This window comes from Lepisosteus oculatus, chromosome 6 (genome assembly GCF_040954835.1).
Source record: "Lepisosteus oculatus isolate fLepOcu1 chromosome 6, fLepOcu1.hap2, whole genome shotgun sequence".
NCBI classification, from domain to species: domain Eukaryota; kingdom Metazoa; phylum Chordata; class Actinopteri; order Semionotiformes; family Lepisosteidae; genus Lepisosteus; species Lepisosteus oculatus.
In genome coordinates, this window is record NC_090701.1 from 50,635,941 (window position 1) to 50,660,717 (window position 24,777).

The 24,777-nt window shown below is 39.5% G+C and overlaps 1 protein-coding gene across 4 annotated transcripts; it reads left to right on the forward strand.

Moving 5' to 3' along the window:
* The first annotated feature begins 1,392 nt into the window (after positions 1 to 1,392).
* ythdf3 (YTH N6-methyladenosine RNA binding protein F3) lies at positions 1,393 to 24,307 on the forward strand. 4 transcript variants are annotated; one of them, XM_015353567.2, is made up of 6 exons: positions 1,393 to 1,769; positions 2,351 to 2,375; positions 7,918 to 7,988; positions 13,503 to 13,582; positions 15,761 to 17,467; positions 23,342 to 24,307. In XM_015353567.2, the coding sequence occupies exons 4-6, from the start codon at positions 13,517 to 13,519 to the stop codon at positions 23,363 to 23,365; spliced, it is 1,797 nt and encodes a 598-aa protein (XP_015209053.2). In that variant the 5' UTR covers positions 1,393 to 1,769; positions 2,351 to 2,375; positions 7,918 to 7,988; positions 13,503 to 13,516; the 3' UTR covers positions 23,366 to 24,307. The 4 variants fall into 4 exon arrangements, with proteins under 4 accessions (XP_015209053.2, XP_015209052.2, XP_069047634.1 ...); XM_069191533.1 differs by lacking the exon at positions 1,393 to 1,769 and adding an exon at positions 1,780 to 2,105; XM_015353566.2 differs by lacking the exon at positions 7,918 to 7,988.
* Positions 24,308 to 24,777: the final 470 nt, after the last annotated feature.

The window sequence follows — 24,777 nt, forward strand, 5'->3', positions numbered from 1 at the left end:
AAACGTTGAGTTGCAGGGTGTACTCTTGGAACAAACTGTAACGCCCGTGCACATGAAATAAGTCGACTCCTGAGTGATTGTTTATGGCTCACAGAGGAAAGACAGAAAATGTTATCAACGACGTGATGCTTGCTTCTATTACAGTGATATTAGAGTAATAGGAATTTTCAATTATGCAAATGATTTTTTTTAACATTACTTAAAATCTTAAAGTTCATGACTATAGGAATAATGACATTCCAGCACAAACCCAATCAATGCCAGTTATACTGTATATTACATGGTCCCCATAATATATTTACAAATTGATTTAAACCACTAGTCTTTAGAACATTTTAAATGCATGAATATAAGTTTCCTTATGTGTCAGCTATTCAAAGTAAAATCTTGCCTCCTTGGTGCGGCTTTTCATAACCTGTTTGCAGTGAAGTACTGTAAAGCACTGAGAGAATCAGATTATCATGCTTCTTCCAGTACAAAGCCCTGTGATCCCCTTTATCAAATCAAGATCACACTGGTGTCTAAAACTTTCTACTATTTTCCTACTGTGTTCTGAACATTAATGTAAAAAATACCAGTGCAGCTCCTAAATTGGAATGTGATTTTTCATTTTTGTCTAGGCATCTCTTCGTCATGGTGGAATAGTGAGATTTTCACACCTGAATTCCTGATCGTTGTGCCTCTGTAATTCGGTTTGCCCCTAACAGAATCAATACCTAGAGGAACCGGACTGTGCTTAGAATATCTTTGACTATTAAAGTGTTCTCGTCATGGAAAATGTGTTAAGAGTTTGAATGTGTCTCTAGTTACAATATGTTTTGCGTTAGTCAGGCGTGATGTCCATTCAGTACTAGAAAGCTTTCAAGTGATCTAACATTGTATACAAATACCCATTAAATATGATACCTGTATAAACTGTTTAACGTTTATTCCATGCATGCCGCAATAAAATACTGTATCAAACACAAGAAAAAAACTGCATCACAATTGTTTTATTGTAAACTTATCAGCTCCGCCTTTCAGAAGACAGGGATTGACAATGCAGCTGTAGCTGAACGAGTTGTCTCTTGAAAAAACAATAATTTCTTTGAGTGGTCCACTACATTATAAAATGATGATGAAGGTGTTAATTCTCACCTGTTCATTTCAAAACTGACACGGAAGCAGTAGCTGTGTTCACGTTGCTATTCCAGCGGTTTCCTAATATTTCGTGAGTCAAAGCCATTTCTGCCTCGTAAAAGAAGAGGAAATTGTCCTTTTCTATGTCTTTGTGATTGGAACACAGTCCCACATGAACACTTTCATATCGCACTTACTACAACCTCTAATGCTACTGCAGAGCTTCTTCTACTCCTGAGTCTCAGCACTGTCGACGTCACAGGCGGAAGGTCACGGAGCCGAAGAGCGGAAGTGAGAGTGGGAGCCTGTCCGCCATTGTGGGAGCAGGAGATAGACAGTACGGGAGGTTTTAGCAGGGCATCTGAAACAGTTGCAGCGTCCGTGTGTCTGAGGGAAAGACACCCCCGTCTCTGTCTGATATTTCCACAAAAAAAAATCGGAAAAACGTAAGACGATTTCTTTACAAATCCGAAAAGTACATAACACTCTGGGAAAGGGAGGAAAAAAAAACAAACAAACAGACCGCCTTTTCAAAACAGCTTGAATAACCGGAGAGAGAAAACAGCAGAGAAACGAGAAGGGGGAGACCGTGGACAGTATTAGTACCCAGCTCTGGTTCTTGGAGGATGTCTGCGACCACTGTCGATCAGGTAGAGTTTGATCTAGTGAAACAAAACCTTCGCCATCAGGGCCACGCCAGTGCTGCCGGCTGCTTATTATAGCCAGATAAGTCAAGCAGCAGACTGGGGTGGAAGACTCTTGTGTTGCAGATGATGCACTGAGTAGGCCGAACTGAACCTCTCTGGTGGTGCACCTCGGGCACAAGTCCCCTGTACAGTGCGGCACAGGGATTTTTTTCTGGTTTTGTGTGGGGGCAGGGTACGCTTGACATCCGGTCAGCGGGGCCCTAGGAGTACAGAGCAAACCCAAGACCCGTGTGAACATTTTTTTTTTGATTGCTTTTGCATAGCTGTATCTCTGGAGAGGTAAGTATCCCAGCTAATGTGAGCTGCAGTACCAGCCTGGGCCGGGAGTTTCCATTGCCCCCTGATGGGAAAATTAAGCTGGGCTACTGTACAGCACAACTGCACAGTGCGTCCAACGCCTATCAGCCACGCTGTTTTTTGTGTGCTTATTTTATGAACTATGCAGGGTGTGAAATTCGTGCACTGACTTTCTTTCCTTTTTTCTCCCCCCATCCTCTCTGTATGCCCACTTAATTTGGAATCAGAGACCTAAAGGACAAGGAAATAAAGGTAAGTTACATATGACTGTTTATGTATTGGGACAAAAAAAAATCCCTAGTACGAGACAGGGTGTTAACGGCCTTGCCCAAGACGGTGTATCGGGCTCTGCGTCTCCCGAAGACGCATAAAGCGAACAGTTCAGTGCAGAATCCAGGTTTCGTTACCTACGCCGAATATAAATAGAATTGGATGGCGAGTAAAAATCTCAGGCCTCCCACGTTTCCCATTTAAGGTGGGATAATGTGGCTACAATGACGTGTCGATGTGGCGATTTTCACAATGGCTTTTTTATCGTTTTCTGTAACTTGAGCCTCGGCTGCACTGCGATTTAACTGAAGGAGGACGAGGACCAAGCGTTCCAGTCACAGTGACAGGTGAAACTTCGCAACAAGGTGTCAGGTTCATTAGTCTTGAAAACAGTAGTGAAACAAACAGGTAGCAAACGTTTCACGTCTCTCTTACCTGCATTTATTGCAACCTTTATGTTTGGTCTTAGTATTATTTTAACGCCTTGAAGTGTTTTTTTGAGATCATGCAAACTTCTGGCTAATTTTAAATGAGGTTTCTGTTAGTGGTATTAGGTTAGAAGTGTGTGAGTCTAATTACAGCAGCACTAATTTCTTGTAAATTTCGTCTTAGTGGCTTAGTAGCCTATGTTTTGTTTTGTTTTCCAAGTATACTCTACTTCAATGGTAGAGGAAGCCTGCAAAGTTAATTCTTGTGGATGACATTGCCCCTGAGCAGTTATGACTTTTACACATGTTAATCACCGATTCTCAGGCATTGGATAAAACTCTGATAAGTCTTTCTAGAAAATTACTTGTTGAAGATTTAATTACATGTTCCGGATCTAAGGGATACTCAATATTTGACCAATTAAACTTGTTGGTTTTTATTTTTTGTGCACTTAAGAGTTTCGGCATTTACTAAAAACCCCGTTGTCCGCAGCATAAAATGTACAAATCAAATTAAAGAATACCTCAATTTATTTAAAGAATGTTTAACCTACTCATTACTATGTCTGTTTGCTAGTTGTGTTTTATGAGACAGACTGTTACTGTGAAGTCTGCCCTCTCAGACGCTCCATCAAGTACAGCTGGATGCATTTTCTGTTTTGGTATTAAGCACCTGATTGAAGTTCAGATTTTTAAGTTAAAACCTTGTCTATTAGAGCCATGTCAGTTCCATCAGATTTGATTTTAATTTTCAGGTTGTGCATAAATGGAGACATTCGAGAGGTCCTATCTGCATGGCCTCCTGTATTCTTTCATTACATTCATGTATTTAACTTATTTTAATCAAAATAGTTTTTCATGGATTGTTATTTTGTCAAAAACCTTTCATATCAATTGCATTCAACTAGAACGAAATTAAGACATTACAGGACGTTAAAATCGATATTTTTATTTGCACCTGTTGTCATAATAAAACTGTAGTAACACAAAATGGCCGCTCTGCCTGGTGCTTTGAACAGATGTTAAAAGAGTAATTTTGTCATGTCCATACCAAATGAATTCTTTTAAAAAGGCTTGGCGTAGTTGACATGTATACTTATGGAGCCGGTTAATACTAAAACAGATTCCTACAGTATATACCTGGCATTACCTTAGTAAATAGAATACTGCAAATGTCAGCTATATAAATAATTTTAGTGAAACATTATACATTTTTGCATCCCATCCAAAATACTTGCAGGTCAGCTCCTATGCCTTGGAATTTATGGAATCTGGTTCCATTGGGCTGTATGGAATCATCTGGAATGGCTGCATAGGATCCCTGGATCAATTTACAACCACCAAGCCAGCAAACATGTCCTCCTCATTTTTTAGCCATTCCTATGAATCTCAGTGTTTAACAAATAACATCATAACATAACATCACTTTATTAGCCCTATAAAATTTCTTGCATTAGGAATTATCTTTTCGCATACCCCAGCTTGCTCTCCATGAGACACACAGACAGGGAGAGAGCCTGGGGTCAGAGCAACCTTCCAGCTACAGGTGCAGATCCTTAGCCACGGAGCCACCCCTCCGCCCTAAATGCAACATTAAAAATGTGGGTTACCCCATATTATCTCTTTAAATGAGAATTTAATCTGGCATTGTGTAGGTTTTAGCCTGATTCAAGCTTTATTTAACCTAAGTGATTGTCTGTTTCAGGCCTAAATTGTCAGAAGTGCTTTCTTTTATAAGGGAAGAGGAGGAATATGGTGTGGGAGAGGAGCAGGCAGGAGAAAGTTCTGTCCTATGTAGACATGAAAGCTCTGGCCCTAGCTCATGAACGACACTGATGGCACACAAGGTTTTAACAGAGAAAAGGTTGACCAGGGCTTGGAGAAGGTATCGGGAGGAAGCTGGGACATGAGCCAAGCAAGACGCCGCCAGTGGCAAGCCTGCTTATTCAGGTTGATGCTCACTAAGCCAAGCAGCAGGAGAAGGAATCGGGAGCTTGAGTTAGAGCAGAAACGTGCAGAAAGCCTGGAATGTGGCACAGGAAGTACAAATCCCCCAAAAACAACAAGACAAAGTGAAGAAAATGAAGGGCAAGTATAGAAGTGCAAAATAAGCATTAAACAGGTTACATATATCTCCCAGAAGTGTGACCCCTAAACTACTAAAAGCCTGTCCACTGATGTGCTAGTATTTTATTCTTTGGTATTTTGGTGGTAAACTGAATTCGAATTCTAGTCTTTGTTATGGTGATGTCTATTTGGATTTATCAATAATCTGTTCTTGACCAATATGCTGGAAAGAAACACTTCAATAGTTTGACATTATCGTGTAAGAAGAAAGAACCCTTATTTTATTTTAGCCCTCTTTTGTTCATCTCATTTTTATAGGCTCAAATCACTGATAATGTCTGACTTGATCTAAAATATTTTAAGCAGTGGCTATGTTTTATGAGAGAGGCATTGTGTTCCTGTGAAGTCTGTACTCTCAGACACTCTCAAGTACAGCTGAACACATTTTCTGTGTTGCCATTAAGCACATTATTAAAGTTCATATTTTGAAGTTAAAATCTTGTCTATTAAAAGCTTCGGACCTGTCAACACCATCAGATTTAATATTAATGTGTACTACCATTAACAAGATTTTAACATGCTCTTTATTCAGTATGAATGTTTTTACTTTTCTCATTTGAGAGGAAAACTATTTTTAAAACTAAGTTTTATGTTCTACAAAAATCAGTGCTGGTTGATGTGTTTTGGGGGAAACAAAATCCTCCCAGTCTTCTGTGTTTGTAGAACAATAAGATATTTTGAACTGAAAGTAAAACCCCTTTAACTAACCCCTATCTCAAAATCATAAAATCTGCATGCTTTTATGTTTTCTAAAAAAGATGACAACTGGTTGTCAGTTACATTATCGCTGTCTTATTTAACAATTAACAGGAAGTTGAAACTAAGTAGAAATTCTTAGTTCATAGTATGCTTTGCTTAAGTAGACTATACAATTTGATAACCTTTTCTATTTGATAAAAATATCCTCAAGTATATCAAGTGTCACAATAGGAATTGTAAATGTTTTCGAATTTCTGATCCTCAAGAGTTAAACAACCTGGCTGGTTAAACTTTATTTGAGATGTGTAAGAAAAATGCATCTAATGTCTTCCATTATCTATTTCATTGTTTATCACATTAGGCCAGTCTGTGTCTGGTCAATTTCTAAAATTTAATACATGCAATTAAAAGCTGTGATTGTGAGTTAGGTAGTTCCCAGGTTTGTTTTTCTTCCAAGTTTATTTCATTGCAGATGTGATTATTTGCACTCTGCGTCCTCAATAATTACTGTTTAGTAGACTAACAAGGCTTATCATTGAGCAGTAAGTACACTTCAACCAACAGTATAACATTTAATAAGCTAGCAAATAACTGTCTCAGATATACTTGTTCTTACATCTGGAAATGTAGTTTCTCATTTAGTCTGCTATGCAGTGCGAGATGATTTATCTGATATTATTACAGTTATAAATACTGGAAAGTAAGTTTAGAAAATAATTTAGTTTAAACTTCAGCATTCAGGTCCTTCTATTTTTCATACAGAGTCTTTATTCAGTCCCTATTTTGTTTGTGTAAAAGGCAGATAGGTTGGAAGACATCGGTGGATTACTGTGCAATCCGTAAAAAAGTAAAACAAAATTCAGTCATTTTATATTCACTTAAGTATATGCTATATCAGACTGTTTGGTGGCAAATAAATGTCCACATCTTTTTTGGTGGGACACTTTGTAACATTGTACAGTATGTGTCGGCTTGAAATTCATTTTCAAAATAGTGTTGTAAGAGCTGATCAGGCTGCTGTTTTTTTGTGTACATTGACATTGCAGCTTGACAATGTTTATTTACGGAGGCAACGTTGAATTATATCGTGAGAGTTATAGGCTATCTCTATAAATGTGTTTTTAAAACCTGCCACTAACAGTCAATTCTGCTGTTACTTTAACAAGCAATTTGCAAATGTTTTTAAGTAACATAACATACTGTGGAACTGGAGGAAGGTCCGCCATATTTTCATTCTTCACTGTGGTCTGTGGATTATTAATGCCTCTGCTTCAGTCAAACATATAAAAGCACATTAAAACCTGTACAAATATGGATGTGGAAGGGGCCTCATTTGTGCTAGGGTACTTCAAAGTGATTTTCTTTTCCCTAGAAGCGCTGTACAACTGTGAATGGGTGTGTGTTGCCTAATTTGTCAATTTATGGTGCTGGTCCATTAAATGTTATTGAGTTTCCTAATATATTACTCTTTCCGTGTTTTAATATATGGGAAATTATCGTGTTGTCCCATTACTGTAGTAACAGTACTCAAATGTGTTCTGTCAACATACAGACATTTGTCTCCAGTTGTACAGCCTTAATGGAAAAAGAAGCACTTTGGTTTGCCATAGCACTCAATAAGGTGAATATCTCATAAATGGCTTTGGTAGTTATGTTGCCAATACCAGGATAAGGATTACGAAGAGTTGCCCCAGCCCCCCCCAACACTACCATCGCCCCCTGAAAATGAGGTGCTTCCAAACCGTTGCGAACCTGATGAAAAAGGACAACGGCAGGATGTGTCAAGCAGCCTTTCCTTGGATGCTGACAGAGCCCTGGCATTTAAAAAGAAGAGCAGCCTTCACATAAAGGCTGTAAAAACATACAAAAACTGTAAAAACAAACAACATAGAGAAGACAAAGACAGTAACACCTCAAGGTGTGACTTAGTGAATCAACTGAATATGAATGAATACGAGATGGGCCTGCTAATGTTTTTATGTGCACAGAACTACTGTTGGACTTACTTTAGTGTGTTGCAGTGTTGGGAGAGGGGTGAGTGCTTATTTTTCATGTAGCAGGATTCTGTATCCCGTGCTCTTCATCTTAAAGTAGCAGGGCTCCTTGTCCATATCTAACAGAGGCTGGGGTTTCTTTTAGCAGTGTCAGTGATGGCCGTAGGGCCGCGCCATTTTTCTAACTGTTTCAGTGAGGGACAGGAGCCGTTCACAGAGGCGCACGGCCAGTACCTGACGTTCTTGTCTTGATTCTGAACTTTCTTTTTTTACCAGATTAAAGTGGGGGTACCCTCTTGACTCATATTAGCTACAAATTCTGATCCAAGTTTAGGCATTAAAACAATGTAAGTAAAAGTGCTTTTATTTGTTTCTTTAACACAGGATTAGACTAAGAGATTTTAAAAAATGTTTCTAATCAGAGCTTTTTTTAGTCAGTGGATGTTGTGTACTGTCCATATCAAACCCCAAAAGTCCATACAAAGCAGATCCTTTACTATTCATACTTTTTTGAATAATGAAGCTCAATATAATACCTATTATAATGTTAAAATAGTCTCATTATTGTTGTACTATTTAAAGTGTATTTTTTTCCATCTAATTGTATATCGATGTTTTATTTATCCAGTTTATGCTATGCATTTTGAAGCCGAGAAGCAGAAACTGCATAGAAAATAGATTTTTGATACAGAGCATTAAGGGTCTAAAAATACCAGCAAGGTGTAAGCAAATGTTTGTAAAGATTGACAGTCACTATGACATGTCATATCAGTTTTGTACTGCAGTTTTAGGAAGTTATGAAGATTTAGGTTTTCTAATGCTGTTTTGATAAGACAAGAGGTTTTAACACGTGGATTCTATTTTTTTGTCACGTTTAAAGGCCAAAGTGGTGTTAACATGTTTCATTTTTTGTGTGGTATGGGACAGTAGCTATGCAAGGCAGTGGCTTATGTGGTGTGTTTTCCATTGATGTTAAATGTTTCTGTTAAGTGAAGCTGCCTCAAGTATTTATAAGGAAAGAAGAACTTTGACTTCAGTCTTGATATTTATCTCCATGTTTAAAAGAAATATAATGTCTGATACTTAAGTGTTATTACCTCTTTGAAGGAGGACTGTGTCAGCAGTGGTAGATGGTGAGTGCTAGGTGAGGCGTCTTCTTGAATGTCCTTTTTGTTGGGTCACAACAGAGCACACCTGAGAAAGAGACAGGTGAGTGCAGGTAGATACCACCCAGGTTTAATTCCTAGGGCAAGGGAGCTCTTCAATATGCTGCTCGCTCAGTTAGAAAAGGGAGATGCAAAAAAATAAATAAGGAGCTCCATCTCCACTGCAAAGTAAGAAAAGGCACTTTTTCGGCTGTGGAGCCTTCTTATACAATAAGTAGTGTACGGAAGATGAAGTAGGAGGAGGTGAAAAGGAAATAAAGAGTTGGAAATCTGGTCAACAAATTCCAGTGGAAGTGTTGAAAACTGCAATCTAAGCAAATCAAAAGAGTTACAAATGTTACATGTTAAATGTTTTTTCTGCACACTAAGTATTCAGAATATAGGTGTAGAACTGTCATTCAAACCACATATTGATTCAAATGCGAAGATTCTGGAAAGTCTTATTCAAATAACGTAGAATAAGCTGTACAACATTTCCGGTTTTTGTTACACACCCTCTTTTGCAGAAGTGTAGGTAGACCTCTTTGAGTCTTTCATCTCTTAACACATTGCAGAGCAGGTCATCGGAGGAGAGGAACACCCCCCACCAGTGGCGCCGTGTGCCTGCAAGGGCTGGGAAAGCCACAGGGGATCCCGTGTCTCTGAGGGCTGGGAGAGTTTTGGCCCGCTAACCCCACTCCGTGCCCAGTGGGGCTGGTCCAGTCGTGCGCTGCCGCTTGCGGAGTCGTGGTCACAGTCGGCCAGTGACACCCCAGGCTCCCGGCCCTGATCGCAGAGCTCAGCCTGCACTTGCACTTGTATCCCCCTCGCGTGCATTATTAATGGATTGCTATGACATGAACATTATTCTAAGTCCTTTCCCTTGCCTGTCCTTATGCATGAATGCCATTCTGGCAGGAAACTTAGATCCTTTCATGTCTATATGCCATCTCTTGCAAAGCAGTCATGGTGTGAAGATGACGCTGGCTCTCCTTTTAGACATTACAAAAACGTCTACAACAGTGAAACGCTTGATATTTTTAAAATCTGCTTTGAAGGAGTCTTCGGTTATCTGGTGTGTTGAATAAAGTAGTTTTGAATTTGTCACTGTCACATAGTATGTGTATACAAAACAGTGGCCATCTCTTACAAATGAGGTAGCTGTTGAGTGCTCCTTCCAGTAGTGTTAGGCATTTGCTAATCCTTAGATTCCTGGGGGGCAAAGATTTACTGTGTAGACAAAGAATGGCTGAGAGTCCTGAGCTTGCAGAACTGTGTGTAGTTTGGGGATCTCAAGGAAATTTCAAGCATCGCAAAAGCTATGTTACAACGCTTAGATGATAACACCAATGTTCATTTTGTGTTTAATGTAATTTGGTGTGCAGTTAGTACAGCATCTGCAGTGTTGCAGGGAGGTCTTCACTGCCTCTCCTTGCCAACATGTAGTCGTGTCACAAGTAGAACAGGTGATCGTAACAATTCATGCTTGATCAAAAGAGCTCATTCTAAACTTTAGTTATTTCAATTTCTGTTTCTGATTATGCATTGAAATCATACCCTTCAGCGAATTTTTTACCTTATGGACTGGAATTGCTACAGATTATTCTAGAATAAGAATCAATTTAAGAAAGTTTTTCGTAAATGAAATGCAGTCAAAGGAACTATTTTTCCATTACTGCTTAAAAACAAATCTTTGTTAGTCAATGAATATAATTTTTAATGGAAGTGTATGGCGTAGTGAAAAGGCCATCCTGTGTACCATATAATTCAATTTTTAAGATTTCTGAGACTTTATATGTGCTAGAAATCATAGTAGAAACATGGGTTTTCTTTAAATTGTCCATTTTATCAGGATTACATTTAATAGCATGTGTTCAGAGTACAATGTCAGAAGAAAAGTTCAGCTTGATGTATTTTTCAATTTATTGCATCTCATAAATATAGTTATTCAAATTAATTTCACAATAAAGAGAAAAGGGAAATTCAAAGACAATGAAAAATAAAAATAATGGTAGTTCATGTAAACTGTTTCATAGGCCATGTCTTGGTATTAATCAAGAAGACTTTTGCATAATTTGACTTTACAAGATTAATTCTCTACACTGCATTTTAACCTTATTTGTTCTTGCAGGAGTTCAGCGCCCCCCCCCCCCAATAAAACAAAAAAAAGTTCAACATCTACTGTATATGCATCAAAACGTAACTTTTATTTATTTAATTTGGATCAAATCAGCACTATGGGCCGTTTTAAATTGATTATGGACATGACACTTGAAGGCTCATATTATAGGAGATCTTGAACATAACCTCCCCACATAACGTACATAATATGTTTGCCATGTGTCTGTGCTGACTTGTTGCACTCAAAATACCACACTACGAGTCCAAGTCACCATTTCATTCAGACTTGAAATTATTTATCACTATCCTAAGAACACAGAATGTATAAGTAGACTTGAATTGCATCTCCTTCAGATATGCCTTTTCTCATATCCAACAGGCAGGAGGCAGGTTTGTTTTGGCAAATATTAACATGTCATTTTCTGTGCTGACTTTCTGTACTGCTCTTAAAATTCAATTTCTTGCAAATATACAGTTCTGGCCAGACGTTTGGCTTGTTTCATTTGAAATATAACCTGACCTTACATTAGGACGATTAATCTTCTATTCAGTTTTTTTCTTAATGTTATGGCAAATGTCTTTTTCACATGACTAAAAAGATTCCGAAGGTGTCATGAATATTTTGCTTAATACTTTATATTTCCTCCCTTTACTTTTTTGCCTCTCCATTGTCTTCAGTGACTGGTGCATTCTTGAAGAAATTTAATAGCACGTCTAAAACAAATGTAACACATTTATAGAATATTTTATTATTCTTTTTCTCTGTAATCCCATGTCCACAGCAGGGTTAGGCTCACAACTTTGTGTTGGTCTGTCAGAATTACTTTAGTTATTTTCTAGTTTGGAATCTCAATGTATTTGAACTGTGTAACAGTATATCTTGGTTTATTTTGTTAGAAAAAGACAGATTAAATTAACAAAATTGCAAGTTAACTTAAACATACAACTGTAATCGGTAAAATGACAGTCAAAACTTTATTACATGATTCTAATCTGTTTTCTCTTCAATTGTAATTTTCATAGACAGTATCCGAAATTTACAGTTCAGCATTCTTCTATTTTTTTGGGATACAGAAGTGTATTGTCTATATTAGTTTTATTGTTTAGTATTGTTGAATTTGCAATTTTTTTAATCAATGTTGACATAAGAAGCATGAAGAATACTAAAGAATGCTTATTTATTTAAAGATGTAATGAAGATGCATATCTTATAAGCTCTGGCGGAAATGGCTATTTCTTTTTTTGATTTGCATTTTAATTTTGGGAGCAAATGGGTACTGATAGTTACACAGGCCTACAGCAACACTATCAGTAAGTTATAATTTGTTGCATTTATATAATGTTTTCTATTCCAAAGGATCCCAAAATGTTTTATGCACGGCAGAGAGTAACCCTGCCACAGTGGTATTTTTGCAGGATGCTGTCATTGACTTTAACAGAGTACTTCTGGATCTTTAATGACCAAATGGTCAGGACCATAGTCCTGGACATGAGGAAATGAGTCCTTGGCTTATGTCTCATCTCATTTCTTATTATATAGGACAGTGTCCTCAGTTGAGATAATAGTGCATTGGCTTTAGAAGTCTGGTCCAAAGACAAGAGCACCACCTACTGGTCTACCACCACCATTCCAGTACTGATCAAGCTTTACATAGCTCCTTAAATCTGACGAGATCAGGTTCAAAGGTGGTAATACAGCTAACTGGAGAATTTTAAGCAGCACTTAATGTTTTTTGATGCTTACTTTTAAGTAACTTTTTTAATAGTTTGTGTGTTCTCTTGTTTATAAAATGTCAGTTTTCTGGCATGTCTGCTGTATAAGGTCTTTGGTTCACTCTTATCCGTTTATGATTATTGTATAAACATTTCCTGAAAGAGTCCTCATTTTCATCAAGATTAATCCAAAGTCTAATGGCATCAGAGCCAGAAGCCTAATAAGTTCAACCTCTTAACATAAATCCTTTGACTGAAACATTACAATCACAGTTAAACCTATCAAGGTATTACAGAAGTTGTTACCATAGTTAATCAATTATGATTTGTATTGAAACTGACAGTTAAATGATGGAGGGTTTGTGCTGGATAGAACATGACAATTCGCTACGCTCTTTAGTGTTTTTACTGTTTTTATTTTTGATGTCATGAGTTCGAGCAGTGTATAATAGAATATCTTGTAGATATTTGCATTTTTTGAGCTTTGTAAGTGAACATAACTTTGGCAAACCTATGAGGTAACTCATCAAGTTCAGTAATAGGTTTATTCCACGCTGATAAGAGAAGAAAGAAAACAACGTATTGGCCGTGGAGCCTTCTTCCGAAAACGTTGTTTTCTTTCTTCTCTTTTCAGCATGGAGTAAACCTATAACTTGTTCCTTTGCAGCCTACGCATGCCGACGCAACTACCCAACTGAACTACTACAGGTTCAGTAATAGTTCCATAAAATGTATTTTTTGCCTGTGATCTGAGTCTTTAAGGGGCACCTTATGTACAGTACCTTTCCAAAGCAGTTATATATATTACATAATTCATATTTTAAGCTTAAGTGATCTTTTTCATGCTTATGTATAATGTTTCTTCCCTTTTTTCTATTATAGTGCAGAACGGTTCAATGCATCAGAAAGATGCTGTAAATGATGATGACTTTGAGCCTTATCTAAGCAGCCAGACAAATCAGGTGAGTTCGAGTTCTTCTTGTATTGAATATTTAATTTTTAAAATTTAAAACGGAGGACGAGAAGAGGTAGTGTAAAGCAGTGTTATTTCATTCTAAGGAGCCTTTTTTACCACATTTTGTTGCTTAAGCTTGGAATCATGACCCTTTCAAATGGGGCTTTATATTCAGAATCTACACAGTTGACTTCAAGCTGATAGCTTAAAAGCTAAAAATGCTGATAGTAAGTAAAAAAGTTAGTTTCACAAAACTAGTGTCATTGTTTCCGTTTCCGTGTTATGACTTAATAGTAAATGTATATGTTGGATTTCACGCCACAGCTGGTAGGGAAGTATGACAAGCGAACAGTGAAGATTCCAGAATAAGTCTAAAGTGACTGAGAAGGTTACAGGAACAATTCAAAGTTGCTGGTGATCCCTCCAAGTCTCTTATGACTCACGTGCTTTAACACCAGCTGACAGGCTTGCAGTCTCTGTGTCATAGAGGGTATAATATGTGTCAGAACGAAAAACCTACAAGGATTATGGTTAAGGATTTGTTGCAGTTACTGAAAGAAACGTCCAGCGTGAGCTGTAGCTCCTTCACTTGGGTAGACTTTCTTCATATTCAGTTTATTTTATAAGGCTCTAGTGTGCCATTATGTAAAGTAATTAGTACTTTAAAACAGAACATTTGGAAGACTCTGTAAAGGGTTAAACCAAGTTAAATAGAAAAGAGACATGTTTGTGTTTCATGTAATTGAGAGACATGGGGTAGATGAGAGCAATTCACCCATACTCGCATTCCAGAGTACTAAAGGAGTTTAGTACCATATGTGCGTGTACATTGGAATTGTTCTTCACGCTGATCTCTTGGGACACACACAGTACAACACCGCGCAATGTAGACAGTACTTTTCAAACATAATAAATGATAACAGGAATAATGCATATGTTGTGGGGCGGTACAGTAGGGTTCTTGTTCTGTTCTTGAGTCTAGTGGTCTGTGCTTCAAAAGTGCGGTACCGCTTGCCAGAGCGTGGAGGGGGCAAGTTGTGGCCGGGCTGGCTGGGATCCTGAATGATGGATTGGGCTTTACCTCAACAGCGGATGGTGTATATCTCACCAGACTGACTGATGATAGACGAGTTGATCTTAACAGTGGAAGATGAATTAAAGTGACTTAAGTGCTCTGAGGGATGAACACCTGAATGGTGAACTATGCAGGATTCTCTGAAAGAGTTCGTCTTGGAGCCTGGAGGGGTGCTGTCCACAAGGCACAGTGACGGACCACTCCGTCATGCTGACGCGCTGACTTTAAGCTGCCTTGGGCTAGTGTTCAACCAAGGGTCCTCTCACCTGTCTGTCAAAGAAATACAGCAATTCGAAGACTGTCAAAGCATCACATCCCGAACACTATCCCTGATGCTTGAGAAAACTTGACAAAGAAGGAATTCCTGGCAGTAGGTCAAAGGCACACATTAGCGATTACTCTGCAGAGCTCCACAAAATGCAAGATACACTGTCAAGAAAACATTTGGTTTGGGGAATTTCTGGGTTTACTCAGGTCATTGCCTTTGTTTCAAATATACAAAGTTGTTAGATGGAATAATGCATTTCATTCTGTGAGTGGAAAGTCCTGATTTGCTGAATGACGTACCAGTTGGAAAGGCGCAGAGTATTCACAAAGTATTGTCAGTTTCTTTTTTTTTAAAAAACGTATTAAAGTTGGTAATAAGGTGCCTTATAATAAACATGAATATCATACTGCGTGTTCCCTTTTGTGTAAGTAAGTTATGTTTTTGAATGTTCAGGTAAAATTGAGTAAATATTGCTGTTGGTGTTACTTCGATGAAAAGAGGAGGCATGAATTAGTAACCTAAAGAGTGTGTTTGGAATGCTGATTTATTTCAGTGGTGTGTACGTCATTGTCTTGACTGTAATCAGGAACCTTGAGGACATAGCTGTCATTTCTCTTTGTGGTGAGGAACATAGTGCCTGCTTATTCTGAGCAATAGAAGATGCTCAATGATGAGTTTGTATTTAAATGATGCAATAGAAATAGATATAATTTTTTACTGTAGGTCTTGTAGGTTTTCCAGTTATTTCTCTGCTGGAAGTTCCCATATTGGAAGATGCCGGATTTCATTCTTGGCTAAAATGTGAAAACGTGTAATTGTGCTTCTCTTTTTCCTTCGCACAGAGTAACAGCTACCCACCAATGTCGGACCCTTACATGCCTAGTTATTATGCTCCATCCATTGGATTCCCTTACTCCCTTGGTGAAGCAGCCTGGTCAACTGCAGGAGACCCTCCTATGCCCTATTTGACAACTTATGGACAGATGAGCAATGGTGAGCACCATTTCATCCCTGATGGAGTGTTCAGCCAGCCAGGGGCCTTAGGAAATACACCACCTTTCCTCAGCCAGCATGGCTTCAACTTCTTTCCCGGGAATGCGGACTTTTCCACCTGGGGGACGAGTGGGTCTCAGGGACAGTCAACACAGAGCTCAGCCTACAGCAGCAGTTACGGCTACCCTCCTAGTTCCTTGGGTCGGGCCATAGCAGACGGACAGGCAGGCTTTGGCAGCGACACTCAGCTCAGCAAAGTGCCGGGCCTCAGTAGTATTGAGCAGGGAATGGCTGGGCTCAAGCTTGGTGCTGACATGGCGGCGGTGACCAAAACAGTAGGCTCCGCGCTGGGAGGGGCAGCAGGCATGAGCAGCATGGCAGCCAACAGCGTGCCGCCTGTCAGCTCCTCTGCTCCCAAGCCTACCTCTTGGGCAGCCATTGCCAGGAAGCCTGCGAAACCCCAGCCCAAGCTCAAGCCCAAAGCCAACATGGGCATGGGCGTTGGGGCTGCTGTACCCCCTCCTCCTATTAAGCACAACATGAATATTGGCACTTGGGATGACAAAGGGTCGATCGGGAAGCCACCTTTGGCACAACAAGTCCTGCCCCCCCAGCCACTGGTGCAGCAGCAGCTCTTGGCACAGCCCCAGCCCTTGATGCAGAGCCAGTTGCCTCCTCAGCCCCAGCACCAGCACCAGCACCAGCAGCTGCATTTGCAGTCGGCTCAGCCGCCTCAACAGCTGCCCCCCGGCCCCCCCCACCCACACCAGCAGCAGCAGCTCCCTCTCCAGCAGGGGGGGCAGCAGCAGCAGCAGCAGCCGCCACCTCCCCTGCCTCCCCAGCAGCAGCCTCCCCAGCAGCAGCCCCCGCCGCCCCAGAACCGCTGGGTGGCGCCTCGCAACCGGGGCGCCGCCTTCAACCAGAGCAGCGGGGCGGAGAGCTTTGCCATGGGGGTCGGGGCCCCCCTCAGCGCCCCCCCCGCCTCCGGGGAGGTGCACCCCGTGCTGGAGAAACTCAAGGCCCTCAACAACTACAACCCCAAAGACTTTGACTGGAATGTGAAGAACGGCCGGGTGTTCATCATCAAGAGCTACTCTGAGGACGACATCCACCGCTCCATCAAGTACTCCATATGGTGCAGCACGGAGCACGGAAACAAGCGGCTGGACGCCGCCTACCGCTCGCTCAACGCCAAGGGCCCCCTGTACCTGCTCTTCAGCGTCAACGGCAGCGGACACTTTTGCGGCGTGGCGGAAATGAAGTCGGTGGTGGACTACAACGCCTACGCCGGCGTCTGGTCTCAGGACAAGTGGAAGGGCAAGTTCGAGGTTAAGTGGGTCTTTGTAAAAGACGTTCCCAACAACCAGCTGCGACACATCCGCTTAGAAAACAATGACAACAAACCGGTCACCAACTCCAGGGACACGCAGGAAGTGCCTCTAGAAAAGGCTAAGCAAGTGCTTAAAATTATCGCTACTTTCAAGCATACCACCTCAATCTTTGATGACTTTGCACATTATGAAAAGCGTCAGGAGGAGGAGGAAGCCATGCGTAGGGTAAGCCTTGAAACTTTTATAAAAATCTCAAAAGAATTGTGAGGTTGGCAGTGCATAACGGGGTTTGTCTGCTCCGCTGTTGCAGCTGAATTGTATAGATGATGTTTTAGATAACATTTAACCTCAATTCAGGTTTTTTCCACTAAATTTGGTATGACACCTCTTCTTGATTATCTAGTGCAAGATCAGGAGTGTGCATCTTCATTTCGCAAGAAGCAGTGGGTCGACTTTTTTGTTCTGCCTCCGTTCGTAATTTATTTGGAATCTAGTTTAACACCTTTTCCAGTTCTTAAGGCGTACCTGAAATGTTTGCTGGACTGTGACCTTTGAGTGCTGTAGATGTCCGGCCTGGTATTAGATATTTGCAGTGTGATATTTACTCCCATCACGTATTCACAAAACCTTCTTATCGATATCTTACCCATTCTCATAACTGTGCTCCAAATAACATTATTCAGCTCTATGAAATGTACAGTGGTTCATTACAGCCCCCAGCTGTTTAATTCCACCTACTTAATTCTTCAAGTAGCCCTTCTCAAAGTCATTTTACTTCTCAAAGACTGCAAGAGATTTGCGGTCATTTCATTTGAAGAATGGCTACTTTTTTTTTGGTGACTTTTTTAATGCAAGTTTAATGACTGTTACGTTTTTTTTAGTGCACAATGCCAAGGCAGTACTGAGAGGGTAAATGGAAAAACAGCTTACTCAGAGAAGGTGGAAAAACTTCAAGAAATAAGAAAACTAGTTGGTCACATCTTAAAGTAACCTTCTGGTTCAGGAACCAGGGAGCTTATTTCCTCTGCTGTCTTTGAGAAATGCAAAAGGCAGTTTTAATTGCTCATTTGAAGTTACCGAAGTAGAAAAGTGCTGTAGAAGTCCGTTAACGTTTGGTTTTTCTTATCTCTACGTTTCATTCAAGTGACCTGTAAATGTATGATGTCCATGATATCAGTAATTCAACAGTGAGAATGTGAATGTAAGCGTCTTGTTCTTGTAGAAATGCCATGTCAGAGGCATTAGGTTGTATACTTTGTGTTTCCCAAACAAAGGTTTTACCTGTGGTTTGAATTTCCGCCTCCATAGTCTGTCACTTAGTCAATTCTAAAGGCCCTACCTTCATAATTTTATGGTGTTTTACAGCACCAACACACAGGCTGGCTGCCTTTTTTGCATAAGATGCAATCCTCATAACTTAGTATTGTCAGCCTTGGTATTTTGACCTAACCAAATGAGCAACCCAACAAAAAGATTTATTTTGAAATCATTTTTTGACGCACTGTCTACCAAATCGCTTGCGGTAGCAGTCATGTCATTGTTCTTTGTGAACTCCTGGACTGCCTCTTGCAGCGATATAGCTGCCTTGTGTCAGGTTACGAATTACTCTCCCTGAGAAATCCCACTCTCATGGACAGAGTGATGACAGAATGCATCTTTACCGTGTTATTTGTTATATAAAATGACGTGTATAAGTGCTGCATCTATAGAGTTACACAATTATTAAGCTTCACAGTTATGGCTCTTCTGTCAGCATGCACACGTACATACAGTCATGTGTAGTATAGAGGAGGGTGGGGGTAGATTGTGTTATAGTATGTCTCCCATCTATTTCTGCCCTTTCTAACTGCAGGATCAGCTCCTATGTAACGCATCCTGGCGAGGAAAACCTTTTTATCGGTGCAAAGCCTTTTGCAAATTAGCATTTTTCGTTTGTCTCCTGCAGCCACTGTTGAGCTTGACCATTAAATTTCATGTTGGATTCAAGAACAAAAGTAATTTCCTTCATGTTTTGTCTGAAGAATGCTTTCCAGAGCTATATGAATAGATCTAATTGAAGTGTGACGGACAATTTTAAAATGCCCCATCTGGCCTTGTTTTTGTTTTTGAAAATGGTTTTCTTACGCTTCTGTGAGCTGTTTGTGAAGAAAAATGTGAGCAGTGTTAAAATCGCATTCAAGGGCAAAACATTGCATTTAGTTTTTGTTTTATTGTGATACGAAGCTCAAGTTACTTTGCTATAAGCAAAAATGCAATGATTGCTCAGAATTGCTCATTGAGCGTCCTTCGCTTCTGTGTAAGGCATACGTAAGGTGCTTTGTCAAACATCTGTGGCTTTTGTAGAGATCGTCCAGACAGAGACAGTGCTGCCCCCAAGTTATTTTCACCTAGGAGATGAGACTGCCTTAGTCCAATCAGAAACACATTAAGTATAGGAGCTGGATAGTCAAAAGGCATAGGAAAATGGATAGTCTGAAGAAGGATGCAGTGAGTTTTCCAATTTGCACATTAGGTTATGTGCATTTCTTGATGGTAGTGCTAATGTTCTTAATTTTCACCTCTATCACCTTTCCTTTATTCTGTATTCAGGACACAACTGTTCATGTATTCAGTCTTTATTTTTGTACACGCGGGAGTCAGGGGGGGTGGGGGCTGTGAAATTTGTCATCGTGGAGGTTACACTTGAAGATGAAGGTCTGAGTGATTAAAGGCATTTGTGCTTATGCTTTGTGCAGTTTAGTTACAGTTTTCGTTCTTGTACTGGTAATTATTGTGCTAGAATTTGATGGGTAGCTGTCTCCTTATCAAGCTGCATTGTATTTTTGAATCGTTTAGCAGTTATAAACCCATTCTTCTGCTCTATGTACCAGTAATGTGGGTCGGTATCCAATTGACATGCATAGGCGCAGCTTTTCTGCTTTAAGATCCACCATCACTCATTGGACTGTGGTGCTTCATGTTACCAAGATAATCAGTTACAGTTTGGAGGTCACTTTGAGCTGTCTGGTTTTACTCACTGATCACTTTTGCTTTTTGTTGCATTCGTGATATTTTGAACTTATTATCTCTTTTTGTATTTCAAAATCATTTTCAGTAGCTTCGTGTCTTCTATCATGGTTCAGAAATATTGCTGAGCAAATAACAGTGCTCTTTTCTTTTGGATTGGACCCTGTTAAACACCGTAAAGATGTTCAATGACCTGTGTAATTCATCGAAAAGGTGGAGTGATGTTTGTCCAGGTAACTAAATGTTTGCTCCAGATACACATTCAATAAGGCCGAGACCGTTTTCCCTTCGCACTTGTAAAGCTCAGAATATTTTTTTTATCAATAGAATACATTTTCATCAGTCACAAATTTATCCATCCATCAGAAAGCTGTTTAATCCTGGTTTAGGGATTCAGCAATGCTGAAAGCTGGTAGCCTATCTTGTTCAGTTCTTTAAATTGTGTGCTTACACAATAACCATAAAAATAGGTTTTGTATAATTCAGTTGGGATGTGCTTGATTACTTTCCAGTCGGTTAACAAATTAAAAATGCCCTATAATTTTGCTGTTTATTGCTTTTCAAATTTTAAGAGTTTACATAAACGTCCATCTAGCTCTATTTTACTTTGACATTTCTCATATGGAATCCGTTTTTATTAGGAAAACGTTAGGATCGTGGGGGAGTCGGAGACTATCCTGACCCGCAGATTATTTTTTTGAATGATTTTCAGGAATCCAAAGCTTTTGTTATACAGGTGGACAGTCTCAGCTCCAGCAAGACTATGGTACAGCAGGTATGGGGTTAGTTGCATCAGATTCTGAAATATTTGATTTGTTTTTTGTTCAAGAGGAGGAATATAGGACCACCAGGTTTTTACTGTATTTATCTGTTTTATACTGTATATTAACAGCTATGCAGTAATTCACACAAAGCCACTTGCCGGTGTGACCTGGCCTTGTTAATATTCGGTATGATGCAAGCACATACATATTTGAAGAGGCCTGGTGGTTTTTCTGGCACCTGCAGGATAGTGAAGCAGTCTGAATCCCAGTAGGGTTGTTGGTTAGTCAGCTAAGCTGGTTTTGCTCTATTCTCTTTTACACTGACCCTTATGTACACTGAGCAGAACTAATACAATTGTTTGTTTTTCCTGCACATACCAAGAAAGATGAAATAAGGGGAAAGGCAGAGAAGCACTGGCATGGCCTGTCTGGGGTATTTGACACTTTTATGATTTATAAGTCTTGCATTTTGACAGGAGTCAAATAACATCCTCTGTGCACTAAAGAACGCTTGCGTTTAGGCCTAGATCGTGCAGTAAAATAGCAGCGTTTATCTGCCTATATTCTCTCTTGAAATACCTGGTCTCACTGAATTGGGCCCAGTCTCACACAGCTGACGTGGGTCAAAGTCTTTTCAACGAGACACTTAAACTGCATCTCTTTATTTTTGTTCTGTGTTTTCCCATCTGCCCCGTGACTCAGAGCGTGTCTCAGGTTTCATGGGGACCTCTGGATTCTTCTCCAGTGAGCCTGTGTTTAAAAATGCAGGGGTGATAAAGTCCCCAGAGAGCCAGTGTCCTCCTGAGTAGAAGATATTGTCTTCTCGTGAGTAACATGCAAGGCTGAGGAACACGTTTGCTGGATTATTTGTTATACTGTGCTCCACATGGTTTTGCTTGATTGTAAACGTTTTTAAAAATTCACTCTCCATACAAAAGGAAGCACCTTTTTGTTACTTCTTCAGAGCGCATGTTTTAGGCAGGAAACAAATCTGACTTATTTTTTTACTTCCTACTTGGTACCAGACCCTTTGTATTTTCAGCGGAGGCATTCTATTTTCCTCCTTATGTTGTTGTTGAATTTTGAATTCAACTTCGGCACTAAAAAAGTTTTACCTAACATGTCCAACACGTCACCTCAATATTCCCTTGCAACATGTTTTAGTTAGACATGCGGTAAAGTCTAGGATGTACCATGTTATTTTTGTTATGGTGTGTCATGCTCGCTTGAACTGCAGAGTGTTTTAGCATGCTGGACAAAATGTCTTAGGCTGGAAGACCTATATTGGGCAGCAGCCTCATTACAACTGCTACATACAAGAGCTTGTACTGTTGCCCCCTTGGACAGAAGAGGCCAATGACTAGTCTGTCACACTGTTGTCCACAGATGTGATGTGAGCAACCTCTCACAGACTTTCTAGGTTTGGTGGAGCCCTGGTGTAGATGATAAGTTCTCCTTGAACCAGGCATCTGTAGAGGTGGATGTGATTTTGAAGCTGTTTGTCTTATCGGTGACACCAAAACCCACTGACTGGGTTCTGTGTTTACAGTCTGAGGAGATGTGGCTAGCTAGGAACCAGAGAGCACTTCTGGGTGTTCAAATGTTTTGACGAATATATTATTGTACAAGTTAGAAAATTTGGAATAGAAGTTACATAAAAGGCAATTTTATTGAGAGAACGGTAATGTTCAGTAAATACTGCAGACGGTCTGATCTACATGGAATAATGTTTTTAGAGCTGTTGTTAAGGTCTGTTCAATGTGCTGTTCTCATCATTGTCTGTGGTGGTCCTATTTAGAATTTAAAAAGACAAAAGAAAACTTTGTCACAGTAAAATCTTTTTGTTCAATTTAGCTAATTTACAATCCTTTAAAAAATGTTCATTGACATTATGGGGGATATCTCCAAAACTCTAGATGATGGTATATGGTATATGATGAAATACTTGGAGAAAATGTTGTGAAAACGTGTGTCTCTTGTTGTATTTAAGCAGCTCGCTGAGAAGTTTGCTCTTGGCTTGCACTTGGGTTTGTCTAGAAACATGAGTGATTGTCTTTTAAAAACTAGGAAGCCTGGAGTAAAAAAACAGATGTCAAAAACATCAGGCCTGTTAACAGAAACCCAAAGAGACTTCTCAAGCTTTTTATGTGGAAAATACAAACCAGTGTGTACAGTAGAAAAATACTTTATATAATAAGTCTGACTATATTGCATATGTGTATACTTAATACAGACATTTTTCTTGATGTTAGTTTTCAGTTTTGATATTTCACAAAGAATATTGAGGTGATGTGAAATATTAATGTCATTTTTTTTTCTTACTTTGCAGGAGAGGAATAGAAACAAACAGTAACCTTATGGAGATAGCCCTGCCAGAACTGCAACACTAATAACGTAGATCCTTAAATAATTGCCTAACTTCAGAGGAAGAGTGGGTTTTCTGCTGAAGACGATATCTCTGAACACCTAACACAACAGTGGACTCTGTATCAGTTTTTGGTGCATCTGCCCTCGTATTCCTGTCTCACAGAAAAGAAAAAAAACACACTTGAACTGTATCTTTGTTAAGCACTTTCAATCCTTCTAAAGCTTCTACCAATCTCTGCTGTCCTCTGTTTCGTATTCTAGTAAATACAGAGACCTGACTTTAACTTTCTTTGAACTTTTGTTTGTTACTAACAAATTAACCAGTGTAGTTGGTTCCAATGATACAAGATTTCACGAAGCTTCAACTTTCCTATTTTGTGTTGGGTTTTTTTTCAAATTTGAAAGATTTTTAGCGCTTTCAGAAGAGATTAAATATATAAAAAATGACAAATTACATTTATCTAAATCTGTATTAAGCTGCCCAACACTTCAGTAAAATTTATGTTCCAAGGCAAAACTGTGTATATTTTTGCCAAATAAAATGCAGCCAGGAATAATCATGCGATTTGTTATAGACTGACCTTTCCCTTGTTTCAACATCTGTTTTGTGTACTAAAAGAAGATATTATTATGCAGCTTGGTGGATATCACCAGTTAATGCACATATTTGTTTTCCTGTAATAATGTAATACAAAAGTGCATTTGTCTAAGGAGAAATTTGTTTGATGCTACCAGTAATCAAACTATCCTGAACTTCGAAGTTAACGTACCTCAGTTTAAATCAATCTTTTTAAGACCTCTGTAACTGCATTTAAAATGTAAACTTCCTAGCTCTGGGGGGTTTGCCCAAAGGCAACTATCAAGGAAGTGACAATTTTCTCCTTTAGGTGATTCACTAGCTAAATAAACATAATACTTGTTTAGCGAACACATGCTTTGAGTTTTTACTGCTTTTGTTTTGGCATTTTGATTTTATTGTGTCAAGGTTGCAACTGGAGAAGTGGAAGTACAAAATATCCATTTGGTTGAAATTTCTATGTGAAACTGAAATTCAGCCTGTACCTTTGTCTAATTCCCGTTGAGAAAATATGGCTTGGGTTTGGAGAATATGCTTGGGGCTGGTATGGACATTTTTCACTCTTCAGTTGACATTTTGCAAAGCCCTCCAGTGCATCCTAGATGATCTCCTGAAGTCTGACATTTCTTTAAAATAAAATGGTTCTTTTGTCCCCATAATTGCTTCACAAACGTACTATTCAGAATGTGAGTCTTGCACTCCCTTTAGTCTCCTGTTTTACTTTTCAGGAGGTGTTGTTTCAACTTGTACTTTTGGGTCAGTGCAATGTTAAAATCAAGGTACTGACCTAAAACGGATAAAAGTTCATTGATCTGGGGCAA

Excerpts from the sequence above, each read along its gene's own strand:
- ythdf3 (XM_015353566.2), top strand. The coding sequence starts at position 1,746 with ATGTCTGCGACCACTGTCGATCAG. Across the intron at positions 1,770-2,350 it reads CTGCGACCACTGTCGATCAG|AGACCTAAAGGACAAGGAAA; the intron begins GTAGAGTTTGAT and ends ATTTGGAATCAG. Across the intron at positions 2,376-13,502 it reads TAAAGGACAAGGAAATAAAG|TGCAGAACGGTTCAATGCAT; the intron begins GTAAGTTACATA and ends TTTCTATTATAG.